Genomic DNA, 24,993 nt, shown 5'->3' with positions numbered 1-24,993 from the left:
GCTCCCCCGTCCCTGGGATTCTCCAGGCAAGAACACTGGAGTGGGTTGCCATTTCCTTCTCCAAAGCATGAAAGTGAAAAGTGAAAGTGAAGTCACTCAATCGTGTCTGACTCTTAGCGACCCCATGGACTGCAGCCTTCCAGGCTCCTCTGCCCATGGGGTTTTCCAGGCAGGAGTACTAGAGTGGGGGCCACTGCCTTCTCCGGGGACCAGGTAAAATAGCACTGGCCTTGGAGTCAGAAGATGTGATGTCAAAGTCTTGACTTACAATTAGTTGTGTGACTTACCAACTCACTCAATCCTTTCGTATCTCAGATTCCTCACTAGTAAAACTGGGATAATAAGTCTGTCCTTCCTACCTTATAAGACAGTTGTGAGGCTTATACAAAATAACAGATGAGTAAGAACTTGACCACCTCATGCGAAGAGTTGACTCATTGGAAAAGACCCTGATGCTGGGAGAGATTGGGAGCAGGAGAAGGGGACGACAGAGGATAAGACGGCTGGATGGCATCACTGACTCTATGGACATGAGTTTGAGTGAACTCTGGGAGTTGGTGATGGACAGGGAGGCCTGGTGTGTGCTGTGATTCATGGGGTCGCAAAGAGTTGGACACGACTGAGCGACTGAACTGAACTGAAGAACTTGTAAATTCTAAGTCCATATACAAATAAATATTAAGACTCCATTCCTGTTGTCTGGAACTTGTATTATTAAAACACACATATCCTTTAAAAAACATATGACTGAAATCTACTTAGGAAGGACTTCTTTGAAAAGATGGTGGTATGATGAAACACATTATGGAAATTTCTCCCAGATCTTGGACCCCAAATAATATTTTTAAGGGTAAAATATTACCCCAGCAACTAATACAGAAAAAGAGGGAACAGTCTCATTGAAGTAGCCCTTTAAAAGGAACCAAAAGCTTTGTGCTATGTGGTTTTGTTAATAAGCAAGGATCCTAATTCAGCCCCTAGAAGACATTATGGAGAAAGAAGGTAAGGAAACAAAACCCTTACCAAGGTCAGTACCTTTAGTGTACTGACCAATACTTTTAAATTTAGAGCAAATGGGGCTGAAGGAGAATGGAGTCAGCTGGGAGGAAGACTAAGGATATCCCTCAGGGATCAGAAGGCGCTACACCCCACTGCCAGTATGTCAGGATCTTAGCAAGGGGAAACAAAACAAAGCAAAATAGTCCACACGAACAAAAAGCAAAACTACCAGGACTTGAAATTTTCCAAGGCTCCAAATTAAAAAAGCAAAATGACTCAAAGTCCAAGGGTATCTTTCTGTTACCCAGTCTCCTAGCGTATGACTTCAAGTAAGTGAAACTAGGTTATGATAATTTAACAAAATCTTGGGAAAGATAGCAGAACCCAGGGGTCAAATAAAAGCTGAACCCAGTTCTACAGATGTTTTCCCTTCAGACTACAGGAAAGTAGATAGAATTGTAACACCCCAGACTCTCAGACTCTGTCCAGGAGAGACAAAAGAAACAGTGGTGAGGGGTCAGGAGTTTACTTAGACCATGTTTCAGTACAGACATGGTCTAGAGAGCGGGACTCACTTTTAAGCATAAGCAAGAAGATAAGACAGAGAGGCAACTAAGCACATACCACACAGCAAAAGGAATAAAAGAGAGAAACACGTAAGTGAAAGGCAGAGGAGAACTCGATCTCAAAGGAAACATCTCAATGAAATGAAAATGCCCCACAGATACTCTAAGGTGCAGAAATTAATAAGTGCATTAATATCATAAAACAGGAGCTCAAAGATAAAGGATAAGCAGCAGAATGAGATGAAAAGCAAGATTTCAGCATCAGTGAAAGAGACTGAGCAAAATAATACATTTCCTACCAAATAAATAAATTAGAAAGCATGACCCAGGAATATTATACCTCACCAAGTTTTGTTTTGTTTTTTTTCCCCAGAAATAAGCTTAACAAGCAAACTTAGGGAATATAGAACCCTCGAGTCTTTTTGAAAAAGAAAAACACTAGTCAACAGTGAGATTACAGAACTAGTGGTAAGCCATGAATCTATTTAAATATAAAACTAAAACTTAATATTATAGCTGTATAATCCTATACTTATTTGTACTTGACATTATAGTCAACTGAATTTATCTCAAGCATAAACATATTTGTACACAAAATTATGGCCCATGTCCAGAAATTAGCCTACTTGTTACAACCGGTCAAGTCTACCTACAAATTAAATGACCTATAAATTAGGACACTCTAAGGTCTTATAGTTTTCCCTAACTCAACACGTCCAAAGATAATTCATTGTTGCTCCCCAACCTTCTTCTCTTCTAGTCTTTCTTATCTCAGTAAATGGCACCAGAAACTATCTAATCATCCCAGCCAGAAACTGAACAGTCGTCCGGATTCCTTCCTATCTCTCTTCTCCACTTCTCCCACTCATCAATTGCTGTGTCATACTAATTCTATTCCTAAATATTTCATGAGTCTATCTGCATCTCTTTGCCCACTTTTCTTGTAAATTCAAGCCACTATCATTAATAACACAGATTGCCACAGCTTTCTTTGGATGCATAAGCTGGATGAGTCTCCTCAGTATTTGTTCCAACCTCATCCTAGAATGCCTTTCTATACTACAAAGATGAAAACTACATTTACCACCCTTCTTTTCAGGTGAGATTTAACTTTCATCAATCTCATTCAACAGCCCAGGGAGAGAGAGTGGCTCTAGCAGACATGGGTGGGAACAGCTTGGTTAGAGGCTTCCTAATATCAGATGGTGGTTCACATAGTGTGTTCCTGCAGTCAACTCCCCTGGCAGCAGCTTGCTGGTCTCCAGGTCACAGCCAAGGTGGTGTGATCCACCCCCAGGGACGGCAGCGTCCTGAGCAGCCCCTTAGCTGGTGCTAGTGGAGGACGCAGTGCCCTTGGTGGCCTAGTTCTGCAGTACCACTCTAGACAGAATCCCAGGGAGGCAGCCCTTCTTCAGATTCTATAACACCTTATTCCTTGTATCAAATCCCTTTCTTCTTAAAATAGCTCATGTGGCTCCTCTTACCTGAATCTCAAATGATATTCCTTTCAATGGTTTCCCAAGACCTTAGAGTAGCTCCCCAATTACTCTTGTCTATATTATAGCCAAAGTCATGGTTATAAAACACAAAGTTGAGCACAACATTCTTCTCTTAAAATCACATAAGACACAGAGAATAATGTCTTAAGTCTTTAATATGATTAAGATGGGCAGAATTTTGTCCATCCCCAATCATCTCCATTCCCTGGTGTTATTCTCAAGATTATATCATGCTATGTGGCATAGTTGATCCTAAAATAGGGAGATTAACTGGATACCTATGTGCACGCTCAGTCGCTTCAGTCGTGTCTGACTCTTCACAACCTTATGAACCATAGTCCACCACGCTCCTCTGTCCAAGGGATTCCCCAGGCAAGAATACTGGAGTGGGTTGCCATGCCTTCCTCCAGGGGAATCTTCCCAACCCAGGGATTGAACCCATGTCTCTTAGGTCTCATGCACTGGCAGGTGGATTCTTTACTACTAGTGCCACCTGGGAAGCCCATTAACTGAGTGGGGCCTAATCTAATCATCAGATCAGATCAGTCACTCAGTCGTGTCCGACTCTTTGAGACCCCATGAATCGCAGCATGCCAGGCCTCCCTGTCCATCACCAACTCCCGGAGTTCACTCAGACTCACGTCCATTGAGTCAGTGATGCCATCCAGCCATCTCATCCTCTGTTGTCCCCTTCTCCTCCTGCCCCCAGTCCCTCCCAGCATCAGAGTCTTTTCCAATGAGTCAACTCTTCGCATGAGGTGGCCAAAGTACTGGAGTTTCAGCTTCAGCATCATTCCTTCCAAAGAAAGCCCAGGGCTGATCTTCAGAATGGACTGGTTGGATCTCCTTGCAGTCCAAGGGACTCTCAAGAGTCTTCTCCAACACCACAGTTCAAAAGCATCAAGCAAAGAAACTTCTCCAGCTAACAATAGAAGAGGAAGTGAGGGAGATTCCAAGCATAAGAAGGACCTGACATGACATGCCTGACATGACCTGGCTTGCCGATGAAGGGAGGCACACGGAAAGCATGAGAAGAAACAGAATTAAGCTGCCATCCTGAACAAGCCTGAAAGGTGATGCTTCTCCAGAACCTCCAATAAGGAACACAGCCCTGTTGCCTGACTCCTTGATTTTGGCCTTGTGAGACCCTAAGCAGAGAACCCAGTTAAACCATCCTGTGCTCACACTTTTGACCCATAAAAACTGTTAACATAATAAGCAGACATTGTTTTAAGCCACTAAGTTTACAGCAATTAGTTATAGCAGCAACAGAAAACTAATACATTGATTATAAAAGTGTCTTCATGATTTCATTCCCATGTAACTTTCCAAACTTATTTTGTGTCATCAATATAACCACATCCTATACCTATTTTTCACTTATTTAATCTTAAAATCAAGGTTTATTTATTGATTTTGAGGTAATGTCAGCAGAGTTTTGTATATAGATGAAAGCCTGGATATGGACTATAACAAATACTGACTCTTTATGCTATAAAAATGAAGAAAAAATATTAAAGTTGTGACTCATGATAACTCACTACATATACTGAATATGTAACCCTAAAAGTTACATAAGTGAAAATCATGATTTTAAGATAATATGTTTATCCCCAAATATCTTTATTTTGGATTATTGTTTAGCAAGGCAAATCAGTAGATACAAAAAATCATGATTTTACAAAATGCCCAGTAAATTTTAGAAACCAATTTCTTAGTCCACCAGCTTAGAAATTTTATTCATTATTCAAAAGTTCATCTAAACAATGTCTGAACCATACCTGCATATTCTGTATTATCTGAGCTTTTCTTCGCATCATCAGCCCCAAAGCTATAGCCATAAGAGGTGAATGGCTTTTTTCTTCTCAAAGCTGTATGATTTCTGATGATTAACTAGTCTTCAAAATGAATGATCTCAATTTATAGTCTACCAATCAGTACTTCTATCTGGCTATTTAAAAGTATTTAATATTTGTGAGTCTCACTTCTGAAGTGGGCAAAATGCTATAGGCCTACCTTGGAAGATACTACTGACAAGGATATACTGTAATAAGCAAATGCTAAAATGTAATATATACTGTGTTTGTGTTCAGTAGTTCTGAATACCATTCCCCCATGACCTTCCAACAGAAAATGACCAATCACAAGAGAAACAAAATTTACCACACACAGCATAAAGGCCAGCATGACCACATGGGTAACTGAAAATGATAAATGGAAACCAAATGCTCGCTGCAACCTTGTGAAGAACACTACCCACAGACAAACTGGCATCGTGCTTTTTTCCTCCTTCTTATTAAATAAAAACACCCATAGAGAGAAAAGCTTCTTTCAACTTTAAGAGTCTTTGAATGGTGAGGAGTTAGAAATTAGTTACTTGTAAAGTGGGTTGTGGGTGGCACTAACAAAGGGGGGACTGGAGAATGAAGCCACGCTTAGTGGAGCTGGGGTTGGGCACTCCACTCCCAGTGTGCATAAACAGGCCCTCACACATGAGGGGCTCCTGGTCCATGGCACACCTGCCTAATGGGACAGACACATGCGCATATTTTAGTAGCATGATGGTCAGGTTGGGAGAGGTATGTCCCTTTCTCCTTACTGCCTATTTTCACTCTTGATTCCTAAGATAGCTAGGAACATTTCCTCAATTACAATTCAGTCACTGGTCCAAGAAGCTAGAATAAAGACCTGGCACACTACTTGAAAAAGACTGTAGGTTTCTACCATAAATCTTAGTCTGAGGGTGAATTTATGAAAAAACCTAATCCCTAAAGATGAACAGAGACAAAGGTTACCTTGCAGTCTTATAAACTATCCTAAGCAATATGAACATAATATTTTATATAATTTTTAGGAGCATGGAAGACTAAAGGAGGCCTAGAAGCAAAGGTTTTAAGCTGGCAGAAAGCTCCCACATTTGGACCTCATGTCTCCAAATCCATAAAAACGGCAGCTCACAATCTCAAGGAGCATCCTAGAGAAAAATGATGAGTCTTACATAAAATGCAAGTGTATTACCACAATGGCATTATGGGTATCCCAGAAGTGTTCCATCTCTCCCTTATAACTATCTGGAGGTGTGCTCACAGGGGCCTATCCAGTAGTGTTAAGCTAACAATTCTACTACTCTATTGAGTCTCAAAAGCAGACTCATGGAATCAACTAGAGTATTTATTCTAAATAAAGCTATTTTACTTCAAAATAAGGTCTTCTCTTGTGGCTCAGCTGGTAAAGAGTCCATCTGCAATGCAGGAGACCTGGGTTCAATCCCTGGGTTGGAAGATCCCCTGGAGAAGGGAAAGCCTACGCACTCCAGTATTCTAGCCTAGAGAATTCCATAGACTGTATACTCCATGGGGTTGCAAAGAGTTGGACATGACTGAGTGACTTTCACTTTCACTTCAAAATAAATCCCCTGGACTGTAAGGAGATCAAACCAGTCCATCCTAAAGGAAATCAGTCCTGAATATTCATTGGAAGGACTGATGCTGAAACTCCAATATTTTGGCCACCTGATGTGAAGAACTGACTTCTTAGAAAAGACCCTGATGCTGGGAAAGATTGAAGGCAGGAGGAGAAGAGAACAACAGAGGATGAGATGGTCGGATGGCATCACCAACTCGATGGACATGAGATTGAGCAAGCCCTGGGAGTTGGTGATGGACAGGGAAGTCTGGCGTGCTGCAGTCCATGGGGTCACAAGGAGTCAGACACGACTGAGCACACACACACACACGCATATCATGGCATATCAAGGATTGCCATAGCAGTCTGCACCTGGGATTTTGCCCTCTACTTAAACAGTTTCCTCAAAGTCACCAACATCTTTAAAACAAATAAAACATCACATTTCAGAAGCAGAAAAGATCGCAGAGATCATCTACTACATACTTCACAGATAAGTAATTGAATTGAGGGCCAGTTTGCTATGGAAGAATGAAAGGTAGAAAGTAGAATTTGGGTCTTGTTCTCAGACCATCATTCTTTCTCAGTTATCACCATCTTAATGGTTTGCTGCAATAATGAATACTGCTCTAGAAATTCTCTTCTCCTTTTACATTACATTGCAATCTCTTTTTACAGGTTTTCTTTTTACCATCTACACTTGGGTAGTACTCAAAATTCACTCCCAGATTCTCATCCCTTTGCTGTCTGTGATCTTCCACCATGGAGCTCATTCTCTCACTTAAATGAGGCCACAGATGCTTCCCACTTGTCTTCCTCAAGCTTCTGTATTTCACCTACATCCAGAATTACTTATTCTCATCATTGACACAGAGCAAAGTGTCTGGAACTGAACTTAGTATTTTTCATATAGTTTTCCATAAAGACTTAGAAATTTGTTTCAATTTACTATTTCTTAAATTCAAGTACTGACAAAGTTGCCTAGTAAATGGACAGACACCTAGTCATAAATAGAATACTATATAGCAGATAAGTAATTATTTGATATACACTTATCAATATGATTAAAACCCTGAACAAAATGGCTCCATAAATTCACATTTTAACATATTTCTGCTCCAAAAGCAGAATAAAATGGATAAAATATGAAAGAGTTGAATTGCAAGAACACATGGCCCAGTCTCAAAAATAAGAGACATCTCCATGGATCAGAAACTGCACAGAAATACAAAGCATACAACTGAAACTATAGGACCACTGGACTCCAAGTTCAAAGCAGGTAGTAGCAGTCAGGAGTTAAATTCCTGTTAAGCAAAGGTGGTTAAAAGTACCCCACAGGGGCTATAGGAACTCAAGCCGGGATCACTGCCTGAAGTATCAATAGAGTTAGGGTAATGTGAGGTTGGGCATGAAATAAGGAGCAAAAAACTGCTGCAGATCCACTTCCTCAGGCTACCTCTTTTGACCAATGGGTCTAGGTAAAGGAAGTAAAAAGATAACTCTTCCAAAAGGAACTGAATCAAATCACCTACTGCTAGGGGTTTCCCAGGTGGCACAGTGGTAAAGAATCTGCCTTCCAATGTAAGAGACATAAGAGATGTGGGTTTGATCCCTGGGTCAGGAAGTCCCCTGGAGTAGGAAATGGCAACCCACTCCAATATTCTTGCCTGGAAAATTCCAGACAGAGGAGCCTGGCGGGCCATAGTCCATGGAGTTAAAAAGAGATGGACATGACTGAGCAACTGAGAAGATACACGCACACCTCCTGCTTAGATGACTAGATGTACACTAACTCAGTAATTAGTGGGATAGGGTCTCCAAAATCCATTGTGAGAGCTGGTTCTAGATCAAGAATCTAGGGAGCCAGTTAGAGACAACTGCAAAAACCATTACAAAGGGAGAGGTAAGCTCAAAAGATATATATAAATAACAATATATATATATAAGTAGCAATCCTCAACGTGTATATATCTAACAAGAGAGCTTCAAGATAATGAAACAAAAACTGGTAGAACTGGAAGCTGAAATAGACAAATCCATAGTTACAATTAGAGACTTGAGCACTCCTTTCTCAGTAATTAACAGAATAAGAATACAGAAAACTGTGAGCAATATAAAGACCTGGCCAACACTACAAACTTGACCGACATTTTTAATACACATTTTCTAGCAACATCAGAAAACATGTTTTTTACCTAGTGCATATGGAACTTTGTCCAAAACAGACCATATTCTAGGCCCCAAATATACCTTTATTAGGTTTAAAATAATTGAAATAATACAAGATATGTTATCTGACTGTAATAAACTTAATTATAAATCATTAACAGAAATATAACTGGAAAATCCCCAAGAATTTTGAAAATACACAACACACATGTAAATAACTCATGGATCAAATATAAAGTCACAAGAAAAATTAGAAAATTTTCTAAACTCAATAAAAATACAATATATCAAAAAGTATAGAATGTAGCTAAAGCAGTTGATTAAAGAGAAATTTATAGAATTAAATGTTTACAAAGAAAAGGGGTCTCAAATCAATAATCTAAGCTTCCACCTTAAGAAAATAGAAAAAGATGAGCAAACTAAACTCAAACCAAGAAGAAGGAAGAAACTAATAAAGATATGAGAGGAAAATAAGTGAAATAGTAAGCAGAAAACCAAGAGAAAACCCATAAAACTCAAAGCTGGTCCTTAAGGTTAGTGAACTTGATAAGCTTCTAGCCAGACTGATCAAGAAAAGAAGATACTAATATCAGGATTAAATGAGGAGACATCACTCTAAAACATCAAAGTTTATAATAAATGAATATTATGAACAACTTTATGCTAATAAATTCAATACCTAAGATAAAATGAATTCCTTCAAAGACACAAACTATCAAAGCTCATTCAAGAAGGAACAACTTGAATCAAGCTATATCTATTAAATAAATTTAATCATAGTTAAAATCTACAGTAAATATCAGGCACAGATGGCCTCACTGACAAATTCTACAAAATACTTAAGAAATAAATAATATTCTACACAAACTCTTTCAGAAAAGGGAAGAAGAAAGAACACTCACAAACTCATTTTATGAGGCCAGCACTATCCTAAAATTCTAGTATTAAACCAAGACAAAGACATTAAGAAAAAGAAAATTACAGATTTATAAAAACAATCCTCATGAATATAGACACAAAGATTCTCAACAAAACATCAGCAAGATAAACCTTCCAATACATAAAAAGATTAACATTATAGTATAGCCAAGTGAGATTTATTCTGGGAATTTAAGGCTGGTTAAACATTAAAAAAAAAAAAAAAAACAGTTAATATAATTCACTGTAATGGCACACTAAATTTAAAAAACTACATGAGTTTCTTAAGAGATGCAGAAAAAGAGGGAAAAAAGAAAAATAAAAGAGAAGTATAAGTCATATAGATTGGAAAAGAAGATATACACTGTGCCTTGTCATATACAACACGACTGCCTACAATGAACTTACCAAAGAACTACTAGAGGCAATAAATCTACCAAGGTTGCAAGATACAAGGTCAATATACAAAAACTAATTGTATTTCTATCCTAGCAATGAACAGTTGAAAACTGAAATTAAAAATAGTACTATTTATAATAGGGCTTAGATACATGAAATCCTTAAGTAAAAATGTAATAAAATATGGGCAGGATTTATGGGCAAACTATGAAACACCAATTACTTAAAGAAATCATAGGAAACTTAAAGAAATGGAGAGATACATTGGTTCATGGACAGGAAGGCTCAATATTATTAAGATGTCAATTCTACCCAAATTGTTCTACAGATTCAACAAAATCTCAAGCAAAATCCCAGCAGGAATTTTTTTTCTAAAATTCAATAACTTGTCCTAATATTTATATGTAAAGGCAAAGGAATTAGAACAGCCAAAATAACTTTGAAAAGAAAATCAAAGTTGAAATACATACTGCCTGGATTTCAAGACTTATTTTAAAGCTACAGTAATCAAGACAGCATAATACCGGCAAAAGGACAGACACATAGACCAGTGGAAAACAAGAGAGAATCCAGAAACAGAGTCTACCTATACAGTTAATTGCTTTTTCAACAAAGGTATAAACTTAGTTAAATAGTAAAAAGATAGTCTTATCAATGAATACAACGAAACAATGACATTCATATTTTCAAATTAAAACAAAACAAAAAATTAATCTATATCCTAGATCATATACAAAAATTAACTCAAATGAATCAATGTGCTTAAATGTAAAACCTAAAACTATAAAATGCCTAGAAAACATAAGAAATCTCTGTGATCTAAGATTTGATATAACACCAAAAGCATAATCCATAAAAGAAAAAAAATCAGTAAGTTGAATGCCACCAAAATTTAAAATGCCTGCTATTTGAAAATAACTGATAAAAAATAAAATAACAAGCCAGCCTGAGAGAAAATGTTTACCAAACAATTGTCTGATAAGGGATATAAATATATATATATATGGAGCATATAAGTAACTCTCAGAATTCAATAATAAGAAAAGAACCCAGTACAAAAATGGGCAAAAGATTTTAACATATATTTCACCAAAGAAGGCATCTGGGTAGCAAATAAGCACATGAGAAGATGCTCTATACAGTTAGTCACTAGGTACATACAAATTAAAACCACTATGTATCTATTAGAATGGCTAAAATTAAAGACAGAAACAAGAAAACTGAAAATACCATGGTGGTGAGGATTTGAAGCAACAGAATTCTCATGTTGCTGATGGGAAAGCAAAATGGTACAGTCACTCTGGAAAACAGCTTGACAAGTTAAACATATACTTCCCACATGACTCAGCAATTCCACTTCTCTGTATTTACTGAAGAGAAATAAGAATTTATGTTCACACACAAACCTGTGAGTGGTTATAATAGCTTTCTTAATAAATTGCCCAAAAGGGTAAACAACCAGAATGTACTTCAGCTGATAAATGTCTAAATAAACCATGTCCTACTGAACAGTAAAAAGGATCTAACTAGTGATACACACAAGATGAATCTCAAATGCATTATGCTAAATAAAAGAAACCAGATTCAAAAAGCTACCTACATCTCCTTTTAGAAAAGGATAGAGCTACTAGATAGAAAATCAACAAGAACAGAGATATGAACAAAACAATCAACAGTGTCTAACTGACACACATTGAACACTCCACTTTACAAGAGCAGAATACACAATTTTCAAGCACCCATGGAATAATCACCAAGGTGGGCATAAAATACACTTTAGCAAATTTAAAAGAATTGATATTATACAAAGTATATTTTCTGACCATAATGGAACAAAAGTAGAAATCAATATCGGAAAGATAAGAGGAAAAGTCCTAAACACTTGGAAATTAAACTTCTAAATAAACCATGAGTCAAAGAGGAAGACTCAAATAAAATAATAATTTTTAAAAACAAAACTGAATGGAAATTGAAATATAACACATTAAAACACGTGGGATGCCCGCAGTGCAGACAGTGACATTTATAGCACTTAAATGTTTACTAGAAAGTCCTCAAATTAAGAATCTATATTCCTACGTCAAAAACTAGGAAAAGAGCAAATCAAGCAAAAGGAAGGAAATAATCAGAAATCAATGGTTTTTTTTTAAAGGAAAACACTGAAAACTACAAAACATTATTGAAATAAATTAATGAGGACATAAATAAGCAGAAAGATGATCCATGTTCATGGACTGAAATACTTCATATTATTAAAATGTACAGTTATGTAAAGTTTAAAAATAAAATTAAAAAAATAAATAAATAAATAAAATGTCCACATTTAATACAATCTACAGATTCAACACAATTCCTATCACTATCTCAATAGCATTTTTTTTTCATATACAGGAAAAATAATCCTCAAATTTATACGGAATCTCAAAGGATCCTGATTAGCCAAAAAAATGTGGAAGGGAAGAATAAAATTAGAGGACTCACATTTTCCTTATTTCAAAACATATTATTAAGCTACTGTAATCAAAATAGCACGGGACTGGCATAAAGACAGACATAGGCCAATGGAAGAGAACAGAGAGGGCAACAATAAAACTCACATACATGGTCAAATGACCCATAAAGGTTTGAAGACCACCCAACAGTGAAAAGACAGTTTCTTCAACAAATGGTGCTGGGAAAATTGGGAAAAGAAAGTAGACTCTTACCTTCATCAAATACATAAATGAACTCAAAATGTATTAAAGACCTAAATGTAACATCTAAAACTATAAAATTCATAGAAGAAAATATAAGGGGAAGCTTCATGACACTGTATTTGGCAATGATTTCTTAGATACTGGGGCTTCCCTGGTGGCTAAGAGGGTAAAAGCATCTGTCTACAATCCTGGAGACCCGGGTTTGATCCCTGGATCGGGAAGATCCCTTGGAGAAGGAAACAACAACCCACTCTAGTCCTCTTGCCTGAAAATCCCATGCCCCAGTCCATGGGGTCACAAAGAGTCAGACACGACTGAGTGACTTCACTTCTTCACTTCACTTCACACCAAAACCAGAGACAACAAAAGCAAAAATAGACTTATGAGACTACATTAGACCTAAAAAACTTTTGTACATCAAAGCATACAATTAACAGAGCTAAAAGGCAAATTACCAAATGGGAGAAAATACCTGCAAATCACATATCTGATAAGGGGTTAATATCCAAAATGTATAAAGATATCCTACAACTCAACAACAAAAAATATAAAAACAGATTTAAAAAGATTCTCTGAATTAAATGGAAAGACATCTTATATTCACAGATAAGATGTAACAGCATCAAGATGTCAATTCTCCCAAATTAGTCAATGAATTCAATGTAATTGGAATCCAAATTATAGCAGGATTTTTGTGAAACCTGATAAGCCAATCCTAAAATTATAGGGAAAAGGATCTAAAACATCTAATCTGAATTAGATTCAGTTAACCTGAATCTAGAAAAAGAACAATTAGGTGAGGAAACATATTCTTCCTGGGAATTCAGACTTACTATAATTTAACAATGTAATACAGCAATTTTGTAATGGTACAGGAATGGACTATACATCAATGGAATAGAACAGGACTCTGACAAAGAATCATGAATATACATAAAAAACTAGATATATAACTGAACTGGTATTACAGATCAATGGTGAATACCAATTATTATTGTGGAGGAAAAAAACAGTCTTAGATTGCTATTAGAGACTAAACACAAAAATAGATTCCAGACAAATCAAAGCCATAAATGTGAAAGCACTTTTAGAAAAAAGCCCACAAGATTATATTCAGTGATCTTTGGAAAAGAAATGATTTCTTGACCAAGATGGAGTAAGAATAAAGCACAGAGGGACTTCCCTAGCAGTCCAGTGGTTTAGGGCTCCATGCTTCCACTGCACGGCTGTGGGTTTTGATCCCTGGTCGGGGAACTAAGATCCCACACACTGTACAGTGTGGCCAAAAATTAAAAAAAAAAAAAACAAAAAAAAACACTGTAGAACAAAGGACTGATACACATTATAGTAAATTTTTAAAACTTCTTTTCAACAAAATACAAAGTGAAAATATCAGATTGAAAAGCTACACAAGAAAAAACTGCAGTGTATATTGACAAAAGTATAAGAAGATCCCACTTTATACTTTAATAGATATATAAAATATAATAGGTAGACATCAACTATATACATCAAATTCTTGTCAGTGGTTGGTTACTTTTTGGAGTAAGAAATAGGACTAAGAACAGAGACAAAAAAGTACTCCAGTTTTATCTGTAATATTATCTATTTCAATGAAAAAATAAACAAGTAAAATACTAAAAATCATCAGTCCTGAACCATGTGAACATGAGTATTTATATATTATTCTCAGTATTTTATTTTAATTCTAAAAAAGCAAACAAAAACAATAAAAGATAAAACTGGCCCCATGCCCTGGCCAAAACAAAAAGTTTAGACAACAAAGAAAATTTCCCCCAAGACCATGATTTGGGAGGGCTGGTTCTCATTCTTTCTTTCCTTTGCAGCTATGTTCAAATTCTCATATACTAACTCTAATCAAGATTAGGAAGGCAGCCTATCTTCTGCTGGGCTGGGAAAGTGGAAAGAAGTCACAATCAAGTCCAAGGTAATTGGAATGACAAAAGCGGTAAGCAACAGGGAGAGCTAACATTTCAGAGGCTCTCCATGGCGCGCCAAGCAGAAAGCCCCTTTTGTTTCTCATCAGACTTGCAGCTGAATGTGAGGAGTGCTGTGTCACGGCCCTTGTCAGAGGATGATGGAGGCTGGCAGTATGGAGAAGCCCAGGAGACTCTGTCCAACGGAGGAATGTTCCCTCACAACAGCAGGTCCTCTGTCTGGAAGGGATATGAGGGAACAACCAGGCACACTAGGATTTCTCCAGCACCCAGGGCAAAATAAGCCTTCATTGAGGTGGGGTCCAAATACAGCCTGCTGCCCTGCTCTCACAGTAACATGAAGATACAATCAGCTCCATTTAGAAAAGCCATTAGTCTTAAGCAGGAAAAAACATGCTCTCCATATTTTAAAAAGCTGGTTACCACTAATGACAATCCAATAAACATTTGAGGAATGCCTACTACAATTCCTGACATCATAAATAAGGATTTCCCAGGGGACAGTTTAGGGACTCCTTGGGACAAACATAAAGTGAGATACCAAAAGAGGATAAAAGCAAAAAGAAAAGCCTTTAAGAAAACTTTATTTCTCGCACTGCCACTCTGTCTCTGACTACAGCATTTCTTCCCATCAAATAACTGCTCACTGGAGCTATGCCTCTCATAACTCCCTTTTATGAAAAACAAAATTCTAAAGTCTAAAAAAAGACACCCTAAATCAATGCATTTACTTTCCCTGTCTTTAAAAATAAATAGAAACCATTGGACCACCCCCCCCAAAAGATACATGATATGTTGATTTCTAAAAGAAAAGTTACCATGGTTTTTCTTTTTCTGTTTCTCTTTAAAACTAAACACAGGGGAGCGGTATATTAGTTAAGTAGGAAATAAGTAACTTAAATTCAATCTCTCAGGAAATTAAGAGATAAAGAAAACATGAAACAAAGGAAAAACTGATAAATACAGGCAATGTAGAGAGATGTCTGATAAACGGAAAGGCAAAAAATAATAAATAGGTACATTTTAACATGCGCCAGATTCATAAATGTGGAGTTTTTTCTCTCTAAATGGTACTTTTATACCCCTAGAGAAATCAGACCTATAAATACCAGAAAACACATAGAATTTCACGAGGTATTTTCTAAAAATGGCTTCAAATTATACAGTGAAATTCAGTCCTAATATGTACCTCTGTAAAGAGAAATAAAGGACCACTGATACACAAATCCTCCTTTACTCAAGTCTCAGTTATTAACTAGGTCTCTGGGTCTCTCTCAGCCTCTCCTTCTAAAAACAAACCTAAATCTGCCCACATAACTTTCCCACTTGAAGCCTTTCAATGATTTCCACATGGCCTACAAGAAAAAGTCCTAGTCTACTGGCATGGCCGAAGAATTGATGCTTTTGAACTGTGGTGCTGGAAAAGACTCTTGCGAGTCCCTTGGACTGCAAGATCCAACCAGTCCATCCTAAAGGAGACCAGTCCTGGGTGTTTATTGGAAGGACTGATGCTGAGGCTGAAACTCCAATACTTTGGCCACCTCACACAAAGAGTTGACTCATTGGAAAAGACCCTGATGCTGGGAGGGATTGGGGCCAGGAGGAGAAGGGGACGACAGAGGATGAGATGGCTGGATGGAGTCACTGACTCGATGCACATGAGTTTGGGTGAACTCCGGGAGTTGGTGATGGACAGGGAGGCCTGATGTGCTGCGATTCATGGAGTCGCAAAGAGTCGGACACGACTGAGCAACTGAACTGAACTGAACTGAACTGGCATGGCACACCAAGGTCTTAAATGGCCTGCTCTGGTTTCTACCTTCCTCCCCTGTGTTATCTGCCACGACTTCCCATTTAATTGCTCATCATTAAGTCATACTGGAACTAAAGACTTATTTCATACCTCTGTGCCTTAACTTCCCACAAACTCCCTTCTGTCTGGAATATTCTCCCCCTCATCTTCACCAGATTAACTCAGTAATAAGAAATGTAGGTTGCTGCTGATGCTAAGTCACTTCAGTCGTGTCCAACTCTGTGCGACCCCATAGAGAGCAGCCCACCAGGCTCCCCCATCCCTAGGATTCTCCAGGCAAGAACACTGGAGTGGGTTGCCATTTCCTTCTCCAATGCATGAAAGTGAAAAGTAAAAATGAAGTCGCTGAGTCGTGCCCGACTCTTACCAACCCCATGGACTGCAGCCTACCAGGCTCCTCCGTCCATGGGATTTTCAGGGAAGAGTACTGGAGTGGGTTGCCATTGCCTTCTCCAAAGACATGTAGGTTAGGTGTTGATAAATACAAATAATGGTAGGTTAAGAGAATGACAGGAGACAGAGGTGTGCTGTTTCAGCTAGCTTGGCCAGGAAGGGAGTCTCTGATGAGGTATCAGAGAGCCCAGCAGTTGCTGCGGCACATTCTGAACAGAGGAAACGATGCAAAGGCCTGAGGCGGAGTGTGCTTGGTGTTTGATGAACGGCAAGGATTTTTTTCCCCATGTATTTGAGTTCTTATAAACTGGCTGCCATGTGGAGAACTGGGCTTCCCTGGTGGCTCATTGGTAAAGAATCTGCCTGCAATGCAGAAGACCTGGGTTCGAACCCTGAGTTGGGAAGATCCCCTGGAGGAAGACATGGCAACCCACTCCAGTATTCTTGCCTGGAGAATCCCCATGGACAAAGGAGCCTGGCGGGCTACAGTTCATGGGGTCACAAAGAGTTGGACATAAATCTCCAAGAATGGAGAGATGGAGAGACTAAGCACAGCATGTGGAGAATATGGGGCAAGGGTGGATATAGGGAGGCCAATTGTAATAGGAAAGAACAAATCTGACTCCATATTAGATCTATTTTACTTAACCTCTGTCTTCTATTGCTTTGCTTCAAGTTAAGAATGTTGCCTATAGCCTGAAATACAATACAGGTTAGCCCATTCTCATGACTCTGACCTTTAAAAGTGCAACACTTTTCATTGGATAAGATATGAGATATAAAAAGCTGCAGGATAGAGAATAGCACTTCTCTCCTTGGAGGTTTACAGGGACATCAGTGACCTGACCTACTCAGACAGCTAAGAAAGGATTACCACGGCAAGAAGTTTGCAAAAACAAACCAAATTCCCTCCCCTTTTAATATAAAAGAAGTCTGAATTCTAACTCAAGTAAGATGATTCTTTGGGATGCTAATCCACCATCTTCTCAATCTTCTGGCCTTCAAAATAAAGTCGCTCTTCCTTGTCCTAACAACTTGTCTCTTGATTTATTGGCCTGCTGTGCAGTAAACAGTGCACACTTAAGAGCTGGTAACACAATTGGAAGGCTACTATAATAATACAGGTAAGAGATGAGGAAGGCTTGAACTAAAATGATGCTAAGAAGTATTAAGATTCTATATATTTTTGAAAGCAGAATTGAAAAAAACAAAATGGACTAGTTGTGGGGTATAGGAGAAAGAAATCAGGGATGGTGCCCAACTCTTAATCTTGAGCAAATGGAAGAATGAAGAGATGGAGGAAAATGTGCACAGCAGCAGATAAAGCAGGGAAGGCGAGGGGCCAAGGAAAGGTAAAGAAGGGACCAAAAGTTAGATTTTGGACACATTAGGGTTAAACATCAGATAGAGATGTCAGGTAGATATCTGGAAATATTAGTTTGGAATTTAGGGGCAGATAGATCAGAGCTGAATAAATTTGGCAATTATTTGCAATTAAAAGATGTGGAAAGCCACAGGACTAGATAAAAGTACCTATGGGATGAGTACAGAAGAGAAGAGATGCAAAGATGAAATCCTGAGATAACTGGATTTTTAGAAGTTGGGAACATGAGGCGCCTCCAGCAGAGGAAATGTATCTCTAGCTTAGTCCAGATGGCAACCTTCTTAAGAATAGATACTACTATTTTGTCTTATCTGCAGCTTCTGGCTCAATGCCTCTTAGTTCATAGTAGATATTCAGTAAATAAATTAAACTGCCCTTTGAAACCCATCTAGAATCTAGAGTTATTTCCTAGAAGGTCTCCTGGTAAAATATGAGAGTCCAACAACTGAAATATGACCAACCCAGTGAGGACATCTTTTCAACCACTGGCAGCACCCACTGAACTGATTCTGAAATAGCACACCACTGCCATACAAGCCATGGAGAGACTAGGCAGAAATGAAGACTCCAAAAGAAAATCTATTGATTGGAAAAGCAAACACTATGATGTTTAAAGACCAAGAATCATGCAACAGAAATTTTTCATCTTCTATTGTTTTACAAAATAAATAAATATGAAACATATGGGCAACTCCTCTGCTTTTTGTGTGTGTGTGTGTCTGTCCATAATTACCATAAACAGACACAGTAGAGAGGCTAAGCTTCCAGCTCCACCTACCAGTAGAAGGGGAGCACCTGTAAGGAATTATAACACTCTTAATAAGTATGTCTCCCTTCAGTCCTCTAAACATTTTATTCTGTTCATCATAAAAAATTGAAGTGGTACAGGTAACTGGAGCTTATATTTTATTCTGAGATAGAAAAAAAGAATATGTAAATTTCTGGACCATCTTTAAAGTCTTCTGTTGCCAAAATGACTAATCATATGGAAACAGATGTGTGTGAATAATCCGACTGACTCACAAAATAACTTTGCTACCATAAAGGACACTGAATGGATCATAACAGCCTTTTATTTGAGCTCTCAAAAGACATTTTGGCTAACTTTTCTTACTTATGTCTAAGTTGAGCAGAAGTATTTGGTGATTAATGACACAAGACAGGAAAATGAGAGAAGAATGGGGAGCCTAAAACTGGGGAAGGATGCTGGGAAAGTCAGAATTTATAGGGAAATCAAGATTTTAAAAATCCATGGTCAAGTGAAAAGGAATGTTTTCTTCAAAATAAACAGATACCTCAATCCCACCAGGAAACTAAAGCTCAAATGTGATTTTGTATGAAACATTAAATTATCCAGGAAGTCAAATTTTTACCTTTTACTATGAACTGTGCTATTCACTATTCATAGGCATTTTGGGGAGAAATTACGCATATAACTTGGGAGACAATTAAAGAGATGGTAAGTATAGTACTAATGCCCTGTTTATATATCACTCTTAATTCATAACAAATGCATTTAATATAAATTCCTCTCTGTTATTCACCATTTCATCTTGCATCAGCATGAATGCTACTATATTCTTTTAAAAATGGCTAACACAGCTCCTGGCATATTATAGTGGCTCAAAAATCAGTCCACCAGGAGACTTATAAGAAAACTACTAGGCAATGTGTACTACAGTGGATATATGTCAACTTCGGCATCAGAATGCCCTTCTGATTTGAGGGAAACTCAAGATAGATGAGAGGCAGAAACCACGTCCCACTACAGAAGCTAAAGAGTAGGTATTCTCTTTCTCCCCTGGAAGCTAGAACCTGGGAAGGTGACATAAACCTGTCTAACTACAGCTGGAATTTTAAATCCTAAGATGTAATGCAAGGACATGAGGTCTGACAGAGATTACTCACAGCAGATAAGGAAGAGTCAAACATTCAAAAGCATGGCTGCAAAATGTCTGAAGGCAGTGAAGTCTAGCAACTTACTCATGACTGTCCAGCGACCAGTGTAAGAAGGGTACTGTTTGTACAGTGAGATCTACAGAAATCTTGGCTGTGCCTGCCTTCCCCTCAACCCGCCCAAGCCTAATTCTCTAATCTTATCAATTCTGAGCCCTACACAGTATTCATTATTCTTTTACTAAATTCCTGTTCTACTTAAGTTGGCCAGAGTTGATTTCTGTTCTGTGCCCTATGGGCCTACTACCAGGGAGTAGATTACCCAGCAATAATACCTCAGGTGATTAAAGGTGATTTGGGATTGGTTTCTGGCCTAGTAGAGGCCAGTGAGTATCACAATTTTCATGGGAGGGATTTTGCAAGTCCTTGCCATGGAGTGGTGAAATAACTAATTATCACTTGAGCTCACATGAAATGCTCTAGGAGACTGACAGAGTGCTGCCAAGAAAAAAACACATGACGGGAATGAACAATTCAAGACTATGAGCACCCGCTATTCTAAGGGTACAAAATGGAGAATATTACATAAAGAGAATGTTAATGTCAAATTCCTATAAAGGATCTTTGCTCTTTTACAACAGAGCTGAAGTAGCCATAAAAACAAATATACAAGATTTTATGCTCTAGGTTGCTGAATTATAGGTCATTTTGCATCCATATTGGAACTATGCTATGAAAGTTGAAGCACTGATGGGAGAGACACAGAGCATATATTGGAGTGGAAGTATATATAAGGAAGGACTCCGAGGACTTGGGAATATCCTGAATCCCTAAATCCTCACTGGGTCCAACAAGACTGTTCCTCTGTGGCTTGAAAAGGCAGTAAAATTCCCTTGCCTGAGGGAATTACCTTGTAAGTGTAAACTAATTCCCCATTTGCCTCCTCCCTCCACATACATACTCTACTGCACCACCATCAATCAATAACAGCATTGTCCGTGGGATCATTTACAAAACCATCAAAACATTTACAAGTCTGTAGTCATTTATATGGACAAACATATGGGAAATGAATATAGGGAATATAAAAAATAAGTTGTGTTAACCAAGGCGAAAAAAAGCAATTCTAGATCTGGCTGATTTTGTGTAGGTATATTACCAAAGGTTCTGAATTTTAAAAAACCTAGCGGCTAGCTTCAATGGTTTAGAATCATTTAGAGTGGTTCTAAGCTGGCTGACTGGAAATTGGACTCAGTGGTGGTGGTCTATGCTAAAACAAGTTGAAATGTCACAAATTCTTTGAGCTAATGTGGAAGGAGGAATTCAGAAACTTCAAGACACAGGGATGAAGGAAATTACTGTCACCCTGTATCACTTCACCCATTCTCCAGCCATGGACCCTACAAAGACCCAGAGATACTGTCTTCCCCAAGGCCTTGCAAAATACATTCATGAGCAGAGCACACACATCCTTGGAAAACATTTTATAGGCCAGGGATGCTGGTGGGAGACACTGAAATCTGGTTGCCCATTTCAATATTTCAATATCAGGAAGGAAGGAAGAGACCAGGCGGTAGCATCAAGCTACTACTAGGAACTGTGACTACTTACTACTAGTGAGTGAGAAAAGAGGCATAATTATAAAAAAGGCAACAAGGTCAGAGTGGTAATTAAAACAGCTTGACTGCATAAATCTTTGGTAGTAGGTAACTGATCACAGTCTACGTAGGATTGGAATAGGTTATCTCATTACAAGGAAAAAGAAATGTGTTTTCATTTGTATAAGAAATTTATTAGGGTAGGTAAGAAAAGAAATGTTTAATACATAACTTCAAAGAAAAGGTATATATCTAGATGTTAATCAAAGTAATCTCTGTGTCAGACTATAGTAAATGTTCTTTTCGCTGAACTGCTCCTACATGGGAAGAAGTCCCAAGATTAGGGGAAGCAAGATTATCACTTCTCACTGCAGAAGCCAAAAAGGAACAGATAAGCCCACTTCTTATCTCTGGGGAGACAGAGTGTGGGTACATGCCTTAAACCAGCCAATCAGCCAGTCAGATGCAAGGTCTGAACTGAGGGAATGAAGCAAAGGTCAGTAACAAATTATTTTCCGCGCTAATGGGGAAATCAAAAGTCTATGACACTGCTGCAGGTGTTCAGTGGTAAAGTCCAGCGCAGGGTGCCAAGAGAAATCTATAAAGAGGACTGTAAGAGGAAAGCTTGGCTATCCTTGCTTTCCTTCCTGTCTAAACTGGGTTCTCTAGACCATCTAGCAATTCTTTTAGTTTCTCAATATCCTTCCAATAAAGTCCTCCCCTTGATAAAGATGATTTCTATGACATGGATTCAAGATACTGATTACTACAGAGGCATAAAAGCACTTTAGGAAAATTATGCCATCAGGGACAGAAACAATTTACTGCCATATATATACTACTTCCTGTAGCAGACTGGAAGTTAAGTAACCTGTCATGACAGACTTATGCTTAAAACCAGAATATTTACTTCTTCTAATAATACATTAGATTGAATCAAATGAAACTATAGATATCAGACTATAGTTTTCTTAACCTAAAATGTTTTTTTACATGGTTTAACTTAATATTTCTGGGTTGTGCTAAAGGCATAGTTGTATTTCTTCCTAACTAGCTGTTCTTAGCTAATTTTAAAAGTTTACCTTCAAAATCCTTACTTAATTGTCTAACATTTTAAACATTTAAGCATTAAAATTCTACTGCTAATAGCACAAATCTCTTACACAGCCCTGGTTGAGCCTTACAGTATGGAAACTCTCTTAAAGTCTGTAAATAACAGAGAACTCTGAGGAAAAAAATGTTCAGTAGGAATGAATTAGGACTTTCTTGTAACTCAAATGGTAAAGAATCTGCCTGCAATGCAGGAGACCCGGGTTCGATCTCTGAGTCGAGATGATTCTCTGGAGAAGGGAATGGCAACCTACTCCAGATTTCTTGCCTGGAGAATCCCATGGACAGAGAAGCCTGGAAAGCTACAGTCCAGGCGGTCACAGAGAGTTGGACACGACTGAGCATGATGTGCCAGATGTCGGGAATGAATTAGAATCACTGCAATTTGTAAACAGAATGTGGTTTGACTCATGTTCAATCTTAACTTGCATCTTGTTGTCTGAAATGCCTCCTGTTGAATGCTATTCTTAAACTCTTTAAGAAAAGAATAACTTTTGGGGTAACTGATTCTAGTTTTCAATACCCAGAAACCTGTTTAGGGAGTCTTTTCCCCTTTATGTTTACCTATATAATATCTGCTACATTTTCTTTACATTTATAGAATATTAGTTTCTCACCAAACAATATGTATTAACCCTTCATATTCAGGCCTCAGCATTTCTCTTCCAACTCAACATCCTCATTTATTTAATATTTCCTATTTAAGGAGTCTATTTTCTAGTCCCTTTCTCATAATCACTAAACCTCATGTACATTTGCCAAGCCTTCCAAACTGCAGAACACAGTAAAGCTTAAAAGCAGATGCAATGTGAAAAAAAAGACCAGTTTTGGGGGTGGGTGAAAATGTGCTCCTGGAAGAAAGGAACAAAAAGGAATTGATGATATGGAAGATGGAGTGGGAACTACTGGAAGCAGTCAAATACTTAGCCAAACATTCTTAATACAAGTGCAAGGCTAGAAAAAATACACTATGGAGAATAACATAAAACAGGTTTGCTTTTTCTTCTAAGAGGGTCCAATAACAAGTCAGTAGATTTTGCTTTAAAGCAATAGTTCTTAAGTTGCCTCAATACTTGCTAAAGTGTTGCTAAGCTGATGAGGGGTTTTTACCTAAATGGCACTTCTTCCTGTGGGACATCCACATAGTAACGGATAAAAAATCTCTCGGAGTCTTCTCGCTCACCATCAGTAACAACACTGCCATTAAGTTTGGAGACGGATGGCAATCTATAAATAAAAAGCAAAAGATACAATAAAACGATTGGCTTGAGGCCCAGTCTTATTCTCTTGAAAGGATGCATTTGATGCAGCTCCGCCTGTGTACAACTACTTACATGAACTAACGTGATAGAAAATAAAGAGACCAAAAATGTCTCTAAAGTTGCATTTTTGGAAGTTAACACTGACCTTTTATAACCATACCTCACCTTTCAAAATAAGATTCTATACAGTACTGTCCAAACTTAAATATGATGCAACCCACACATGTAATTTAAATTCTCTAGTATCCACATTTTAAAAAGTAAAAAGTAAGCAAATGAGCTTAATTTTAATACTACATTATATTTAATCTAATATATTTAGGATATATTTTAACCTATAATAGACACTAAGTAACTAAGGTACTTCACGTTCTTTTTGTTCATATAAAGTGTTTGAAATCTAGTATGTGTTTTTTCATTTATAGTACATTTCAATTCAGACTAGCCATAATTTCAAGTGTTCCAAAGTCACACATGGCTTGATGGGGCCATACTGAACAGCACAGGTCTACACAGCAGTCAGTACAATTTGCTCACATAGTTCAGGAATTCATTTATTGTATTTACAAAAGAATTGTGTAAAGAAAACAAAGCACAAGGTATGCAAGACTTAACTCTTCTTAGAAGAAAAATATGCTGAAATTTATTTCCTCAGTAGGATATTAACGTGTACGTTAACAACTGGAAAGCAGTAAAGACCTGCTAGACATTAGCTGGTCAGAAAGATCAAAGCAGTTTACAGAATCACTCTTCTTTAGGGAATCTTCAAGATTACTGTTCCCCTATTAAACTACTATGTATATACATGAGAGAACAGAGCAAAGCTCCACAGCCCTTTACATCTTAGCCAAACCTTAATGCTGTTAAAGACACATACATACAAAAATAAACCCTCACGGGACATTTCAGGAGTCTGAGGGAGGCAGAG

The 24,993-nt window shown here is 37.8% G+C and overlaps 1 protein-coding gene across 5 annotated transcripts in view; it reads right to left on the bottom strand.

Annotated features, from left to right (window-relative positions):
• Positions 1 to 24,993, bottom strand: part of TBCEL (tubulin folding cofactor E like) — a 63,824-nt gene that overhangs the window by 3,996 nt on the left and 34,835 nt on the right. For 4 of the 5 annotated variants that reach the window (XM_055548400.1, XM_055548403.1, XM_055548401.1 and 1 more), the window contains exon 7: positions 23,914 to 24,030. In XM_055548400.1, coding sequence (XP_055404375.1) covers positions 23,914 to 24,030 — 117 coding nt within the window. Of the gene's footprint in view, positions 1 to 14,103; positions 14,829 to 23,913; positions 24,031 to 24,993 lie in introns of those variants that run through there. The other variant, XM_055548404.1, reaches the window with a different exon arrangement.

This window comes from Bubalus kerabau, chromosome 15, assembly GCF_029407905.1.
Source record: "Bubalus kerabau isolate K-KA32 ecotype Philippines breed swamp buffalo chromosome 15, PCC_UOA_SB_1v2, whole genome shotgun sequence".
Taxonomy (NCBI): Eukaryota; Metazoa; Chordata; class Mammalia; order Artiodactyla; family Bovidae; genus Bubalus; species Bubalus kerabau.
The sequence above is the reverse complement of the archived record's forward strand: the minus strand, read 5'-3'. Positions and strand labels throughout refer to the sequence as shown.